Source organism: Sorex araneus, chromosome 2, assembly GCF_027595985.1.
Source record: "Sorex araneus isolate mSorAra2 chromosome 2, mSorAra2.pri, whole genome shotgun sequence".
NCBI lineage: Eukaryota > Metazoa > Chordata > Mammalia > Eulipotyphla > Soricidae > Sorex > Sorex araneus.
Genome location: NC_073303.1, coordinates 231,527,547 through 231,535,087, shown reverse-complemented (window position 1 = coordinate 231,535,087; position 7,541 = coordinate 231,527,547). Strand labels below are relative to the sequence as shown.

General features: G+C 60.7%; 1 protein-coding gene across 1 annotated transcript; it reads left to right on the top strand.

Annotated features, from left to right (window-relative positions):
* The first annotated feature begins 3,205 nt into the window (after positions 1–3,205).
* PGLYRP2 (peptidoglycan recognition protein 2) lies at positions 3,206–7,223 on the top strand. Its single transcript, XM_004616898.2, has 5 exons — positions 3,206–3,333; positions 3,991–4,935; positions 5,651–5,861; positions 6,577–6,872; positions 7,016–7,223. The coding sequence occupies exons 1-5, from the start codon at positions 3,219–3,221 to the stop codon at positions 7,033–7,035; spliced, it is 1,587 nt and encodes a 528-aa protein (XP_004616955.2). The 5' UTR covers positions 3,206–3,218; the 3' UTR covers positions 7,036–7,223.
* The last annotated feature ends 318 nt before the right edge of the window (positions 7,224–7,541 follow it).

Sequence of the window (7,541 nt, the reverse complement as noted above, 5' to 3'; positions counted from 1 at the left end):
AGCACTCGCAGCCCTGAGAGGGGCCCTGCTTTAGTACTGTCGCTTTTACTAGGGTCCTACCTTAGGAGTGTCACCTTACTAGCCTCAGAGGAGGTGAAGATTCAGATTTAAAACTTGCTGACAGGCTGGACTCAACCCCAGGTGACTGACTTGGGACAAGTTACTTCACCTCTCTGCACCTGCATCAACCACTGTGTCACTGGCCTATCTGTAGAGAGACTCAGTGTGGGCCCATCACCTGCCAGCCTCGCCTGGGTAGGAGCTCAGGGGTGAGTTCCTAAAGACGAGGCACGGACAAGTGGAGCAGGGAGGGAAGCCCAGGTCTGTGGGCTCCAGGGACAGTGAGGCCATGGGGGCCCCAATGCTCAGCATGAACCCCAGTGCCACAGCACCAGGCTGCTCTCCCCTAGCTGGACCCTCACGAGCTCTGGCACTTCGTCCTGGCTGGGGTCTTGGCTGAGCTCCCTCCCCCCTGCCTTCAGAGGGTGTCAAATACACTGCAGGCTTGGGGCCCTCATTGGGTGGAGCAGGCCAAATGTCAGCCAGATGTATGGCTCAGGCATCACAGGAGTGCGGCCACAGCGCCAAGGAAAACAGGTGGCGAGATGGCCCAGTGCTTCTGGTACTGGCCTTGTGTCTGGGTCTTTCCTTGATTGTGGGCCTAGAGTCCTATGTGCTGACCGTGAATGATGTCCCGTTCTGTGGCACTTCCCAGAGGGACATCTGGTTGTTCCCACAGCCTGTCATGGAGCTGGGCATCTCTTCAGACCTCTGCCAGGGGCTCTGAGCCAAAGTGCCATGCAGACACTAGCGTGTCCGTGTGGAGCTTTCCCGAGGGACCACAACTGAGAACAAGAGGGTCTGCCTCTGGCACCCCTCGACAGATGCAGCATCACTGCTGGCAGAGAGCAGGGAGGGGGAACGCAGGGAGGGCAGGGTGGGGATGGATGCTCACCCTCTATCACCCCTTAGACAGCTTTGGAAATGCTGAAAAAAGTCCGTGTGGAAGTCTCACTCCTGCTGCCATGCCCTGGGACTCCCCAGGCAGGACTGGCGAATGCCTGGGGCTCACATGCACATACACGCACAGGCACACGTACTCTCACACACATGCACATATGCACACATACATGCATTCACATGCACATATACCTTACACACTCACACATGCACACACACACGCACACACTCACATGCACACACGCCTGCCCTCATATATACATGCACATGTATATGCACTCACATGCACACACTCACCATAGAGCATGTACATGTGCATACACACATGCACAGACTTGTGTACATGCATACATGCATGCACACACTTGCATGTACACTCACATGTGCACACATTCATGCACACACAAGTGCACACATGCTTCTTGACCTCTAGCACACGGAGTCCTTGGTTGCATCCCCAAATGCTAGCCATGTTCTCCTGCCCTTTGCAAGTGCCCACAGCCACACTGTCCTTTCTTCTCCAGTAAGATGTCTGGGAGCCTCCTCCACCCACTAGGGACGGGGGAGTGGTCGCAGCAAGAGGTCCTGGGTCTGGCTCACCCCAGCACCTGTGATGCTGCCAGCTCCTGGGACCAACCAGGTCTTGAGGCTGGCAAGCTGGCTCATGGCTTCCGCCATGCCTCCAAACTGGCACAGGGCCAAGCCCTCGGGCCTGGCTGGCTGCAGGGGGTGGGCCGGCTCCATGCAGGGAGCTCAAAGTGGATACCCAGGAGCCATGCCATCCAGATGTGGGTGGGAGTCATGGATTGCCCTCTGCTGGCACAGCTGGGGAGGCCTGGCAGGGTGCCGGGCTGGCAGGGCCCCAGCATGCCCACGTTCTAAGCACTACTCCACCACCTGCTAGACTCGACTGGACCCTGGGAGGCGAGACTGTCTCGCCTTGTTTAATCCCTGGTGGCTGGTAGTAGGGGACATGCCTGGCTGGGGTGCTGTCCACGGAGTGCTGCACTGGGAGCTGAGTGCCTTCAACAGCAGTGCCCATGTGAGCTCTGCCCGCCAGGGCACACACCAGGGCTGCAGGTTCCATTGAGAGCCCTGCTTGGGCTCCTCCTGTTGGGACACCGGGCACTCGACCAGGCACCGAGCCACGAGCTGTCCTTGGCTCTCCTCCCCTTCTCCAGAGACAAGGTCCAGCTAGGAGGAGGGAGGGACACTGGCCCGAGTCATCTGGGGGAAGGCAGCTCTTGTGGGGTGGGGAGGAAGCAGGGGTGCGCTGATTCATCCTGGGAACCCCGGTCTTTCTGCTGCCACCCAGGCACGGCCCCAACGACAGGCTTGGTGTGGGTGCCCGTGTGTGCATGTGCGTCCAGCCTGACCCCACACCTGCAGGCTCACACACCTGAAGCCTCCCTGCCACCTCCTGGTCCCTGGCCAGCACAGAGAGGGCCTGAGTCACAAAGAAGGTATCTGCACTCAGAAGCCAGGATGGGGCTATCACTTTGGTAAGGTAAGCCAGGGAGACTTTCTGGAGGGGACCACAGGCTTCAGAATGACCCCAGGAGGCATAGAGCTGGCCCTGATCCACCAGCCCCTTTTAAAGGACAGTGGCAGGGGGTAGGCTCGGAGTTCCTGGAAGCCTCAGGTCACAGCTTAATCCCCAGTGTCACCGCCCATGTTGGGCACGGTCCATTTCCAGCACAGCACAGTCTGATGTGAGTGGGGCCCTCACTGGCACCCCAAGCTGTGCACACGGGCCCCAGGGGAAGGGTCCTGCTGGAGCACCCCCCTGGGAATTCCAGACCCAGCAGTTGCCCCAGGAAAGTCCCAGGGAAGGCCCAGATGAAGCAATTGCCCGACCGCCCAGCCACGTGGGCCCGTCTCACCAGCGCCGGGATAAAGGGAAGTGGCTCCCTTCTGCAGGGTGTCGCAGCACGGGCACCAGGAGAGAGGACCCAGTGGGGCTGTCCACCCAGGTGAGCCCCAAACGTGCCTGCTCCGGTCCGAGCTGGTGAGCGCCCTCTGGTGGCCAGCAGCGGCCATGCAGGTGGGACTGGGGGAGTCCTTTTCAATTCCAATTCCACCTGGTTTATTGACCCCCGTGGGGGAGGGTCAGTCTGGCCTGGGGTTGGGTGGACTTTGTCTCAGGGCACTGTGTTCCTGCACCCCTGCCACCCGCCCACACTCACCAAAGAGCAGACATGCCCCTGACTGTGGACTCTGATCCTGGCCCAGGTACACTCAGCTCTGCAGCCCTGCCCATGCCTCTGCTGAGATCACCAGACATGTCCTGTGGAAGCTGGAAGCCCACCATGGTGACCCAGGGCGTCCTCTGGGTCTTGTTGGCACTGCTGCTACAGCCGGAGCCAGGGACAGGTGGGTGGAAAGGTCAGGTGCTCAGTAGCCGGTGCTGTCTCGTGTCCAGCCCCATACAGGGTAAGGCAGGACCCAGAAACCTCTGGCTCCCAGCTCCATAGGGTCAGGGTAGAGTTAGAGAGACAGCCTTGAGGCCAGAGGAAAAGAATCCAGGAAGGCTTCCTGGAGGAGAAGTAGGGGGCTGCAACCAAGACAAAAAGGATTATGGTACCAGGTGCAGGGAAGGGCCCATAGTGGAGAAGAGCAACGTGAGGAATGCAGGTGAATTCTGGGCTGCTCTGTGTCAGGACAAAATGCCCGCAGCACTTCCAGCTGTGCAGTCTGAGGCACCAGATTAACTTCTCTGTGCTTGTGCAGTTGTCCATTCTGAACAGAGCCGCATCCAGATCCCGCCCCGCAGAGCCCTTTGCGGAGCCCACCCCTTGACGTCCCGCAGACCCCTTCCCACTAAGATCCCCCAGAGCAGCCCAGTACAGACAGCTGAGATCCAGAGGGCCTGGGTAGGCTGAGCCCCAGTCATGGCCCCCAGCTTCTCTCCCAACCCCCTCCAGGGGATCCAGCTTGCCCTGCTCCTCTCCTGTGCCCCTCTACCCAGCAGGAGGGGAGGCAGTGGGGGGCTGGGCTGCAGGCTGACTCCTGCCCACCTGCCCTCCGCAGCCTCCCTGCCTCTGCTCATGGACTCGCTCGTGCAGGCCCTGGCTGCCCTGGAGAAGAATGCAGAGCCCGGGGCCGGTGCCCCTGTGACTGAGTGGCCACTGCTGGCCCCGGGCCTCCTGGATCCCCTCTATGTCTTCTTGCTGGACGGACAGCACCTCCTGACCGCCAAGCTGGGAGCCCCTGAGCTGAGCCCAGAGCTTCAGGCCCTTATTTCGGAGCTGGCCCAGCATAGTGTGCGGGGCCGGGAGGAGCAGGGGGTGGTGTTGGCCCCCGATGGCTCCACAGTGGCTGTGCAGCCCTTGCTGGCAGGGCTGCAGGCCGGGCGACAGGGGCGCAGGGCTGTGCTGATTCCCTTGGACAGCAGGGACGCCTCTGTGTCCACTGGAGCCCTCGGACTCAGCTCTCCAGACACCCACAGCTTCTCACCAAATGCCAGTGTCAAGTCACCAACCACTGTGGACAGCCTCCTGGGGGTCACCCTGGCCAGAAATCTGGGCCTGGCCTTCCTCCATGTCCCCCAGATCCAGAGCCGTCCGGGACTGGGAACGGATGGCTGCTGGGACCAGCTCTCTGACCCCCGAAACTTCACGCTCCTGGACCCTGAGAACTCACCTCTCACCTTGGCCTTCCTCAATGGTGCCCTGGATGGGTTAATCCTCGGAGATTATCTGAGCCGCACCCCTGAGCCCCAACCTCTCTTTAGCCACCTGCTGGGACAATACTATGGGCCAGGGGTGGCCGGAAACTCGTCACTTCGCAGCAACTTCCGAAGGCAGAATGCAGCCCCCCTGACTTTGACCCTCACCCTGGCACAGCAGGTGTGGGGGGCTCTCCTCCTGCTCCAGAAGCTTGAACCAGAGCACCCTCAGCTGCAGGGCATAGGGCAGGAGCAACTGGCAAAGGTGGCCACCCATGCTGCCACAGAATTCACGGAAGCTTTCCTGGGTAAGGAGTTTCCTGACACAGAACCAGGATGCCCGAGGGGTACAGGACTGGGGGACCCCAAGGGGTAGGTGGGCTCTGCTGGCAGTTGCCCATGACGAAGAAATGCTAGTTTAGGCTCTTGTGAATAGTCAGACGTGCAAGACGTGCAAGGGCACCTGCACGGGCCCAGGGCCAGCTGGGAAGTACAGCCTATGGTGCACCTTTAGGAAACTTGCTTCATGCCTCTGAGCATCATTTTCTACAGGGAAGTCAGGGAAACCACTGCTACCTTCCGGATTTGATGCATGGTTTGAAGAAATACAGCCCAGAGTCAGGGAGAGCTCCATGAGTACAGATTCAGACCCCTGAGCACAGAGCCAGGAGTAGTTCACAGAGCACTGTAGGGTGTGTATGACCGGGACCTAAACAGAAAGAAAGGAAAATGCAAGCACTGCAGATGGAGGCTAAGACACCCCTCGCCTCTCAGTGGCTCGGTGCTCAACTGCTAACTGGGCGGTTGCCTCCTTGAGAGTCTGAGCTGAAAGTCTGGAGCTTGACACTGAAGGTGCTGGACATCCTGACGGATATCCAAACTGACGCTTTAGAGCCCTGTGGGGGCCAGCACACTTGAGGCCGAACTCTCCCAAATCCGGGAGTGCCCTAGAGGGATGTTCCTCAGGCACGTTCTCCTGGGCGGCTGCTGAACCCCGGCTTACCCTGCCCCTCCTTCCTGCAGGGTGCCCGGCCATCCACCCCCGTTGCCTCTGGGGCGCAGCGCCCTACAAGGGTAGCCCCACGCTGCTGCAGCTCCCGCTCAGCAACTTATACGTGCATCACACATACCTGCCCTCGGCTCCTTGCACTGATCTTGCGCACTGCGCTGCGGATATGCGCTCCATGCAGAGCTTCCACCAGGAGACCCGTGGCTGGGACGACATTGGCTACAGGTGGCCATGGCGGGTTCGGCGGGGGCGTGGTTTTGTGGTTCTGGGGCGGAGACTGATTGGGGTCGTGGCTGTGTGATCTAGGGCGGAGCTGCGTGATCTGGAGCACTGCCTGTTGTGGGTGGGGCCTTGGGGCTCGAGGTTGGTGAGGTTGGCGTGGGGTGTGGCTTGTGGCTTGTGCGTGGCCTACACTGGGGTGTGTTGGGGGGGTTGGGGCGGGGCCATGGTGGGGCGGAGCGTGGTGTGGTCTGTGTGAGTCAGGGTTTGGGAAAGAAGAGGTCCTGATGTAGACCCCAGTAAAGTGGCAAGACGAGAGTGGATGAAGCCAAGAAGGATGGGGTGGAGCCTTTATGGAACCTCTTAGGTCAATGAGGGAAGTGGGAAGGTCTTTGGGAGGTTCAGGACCAGGGGTCCTAGGGGGATCTGGAGAGGCAGGGTGGGATCTGGCCTCAGGCTGCAAAGGGCCCAGAACTGGGCAATAAGGGCGCCCCTGTCCTCTGTTGGGTGGTTTGCGGGGGTGCATAGTGTTGTACACGTTCTGTGTGTGTTTGTGTTCGTGCACACCTCCTTGCAAGGCAGGCATGGATCCCCTAGAGCCGCGGTCCGTGTCAGTGGAGGGGTGGGGCACGGGCATCCCCTTCTGTGTACTGGGGTTCGAGTCTGGCCGGGCCGCTTAGGGGCGGCGCCTCCTCACACGCTGCTCCTGCTGTCCCTGCAGCTTCGTGGTGGGCTCCGACGGCTACGTGTACGAGGGCCGCGGCTGGCGCTGGGTGGGCGCGCACACACGCGGTCACAACGCCCACGGCTTCGGCGTGGCCATCATCGGCAACTACAGCGCACGGCTGCCGGCTGAGCGCGCGCTGCGCACCGTGCGCCTGGAGCTCCCGCAGTGCGCGGTGCGCGCCGGTCTCCTGCGCCCCGACTATGCGCTGCTCGGTCACCGCCAGCTGGTGACCACGGACTGCCCGGGGGAGGCGCTATTCCAGCAGCTGCGCTCCTGGCCGCACTTCTCTGGTGAGTCCCCGACCCGCCTAGCGCCTCTGCTCAGCACCTCGCTGCAAGTAGCTGACTGAACCCCCTCCGACTGCCTCCGTCTCTTTGCGACCTCTCCTCTGCCAAGGGCATCTCCTCCACGCAAACTCCCATGTCTCTTCTAGAAACCAAGAAACGACCGTGATGCTGGTGTGGCCGCACAGCCCTGCCTCCTCGCCCCTGGATCCACCTGGAGGCACACCCCTACATCGGATGGCAGGAGGGAGCCCTTGCGGGCAGTCAGCCGCAGTTCCATCCAGTCCCAGTACCACATAGGAGCCCTGGAGCCCTGCCAGGACTGAGCTCTCAGCACTGCTGGCTGTAGCCCCAAGCAAAAATGTAAATAAAATAACAAGTGCCCCAGTGCAGCCATTTGCTTGGGAGGAGGGAGAGGCAGGGAATGGCATGTTCCCCAGTTGTGTTACCCCACAGCTGTTCCCCAGTCACCATCTGGGTCGTGGGATGCCAAAGCCCTGTGTGCATGCATGTGGGGTGAATGCAGTGGGCACGGCTGAACATGAGCGCCCATGTGAGCCACGTAGAAATGAGAGCGCAAGGCAGGGGCAAGGATAGGAACTTGAGGACAGACCCCTCCGAAGCCTTCCAAGTGTGTTTCGTGCAAATGGAGCCCACCCTCATGGATTTCTTCAG

Coding starts and splice junctions, on each gene's coding strand:
- PGLYRP2 (XM_004616898.2), top strand. CDS start 3,219: ATGCCTCTGCTGAGATCACCAGACATGTCCTGTGGAAGCTGGAAGCCC. Junction 4,936..5,650: donor ATTCACGGAAGCTTTCCTGG/GTAAGGAGTTTC, acceptor TCCTTCCTGCAG/GGTGCCCGGCCATCCACCCC. Junction 6,873..7,015: donor CTCCTGGCCGCACTTCTCTG/GTGAGTCCCCGA, acceptor TGTCTCTTCTAG/AAACCAAGAAACGACCGTGA.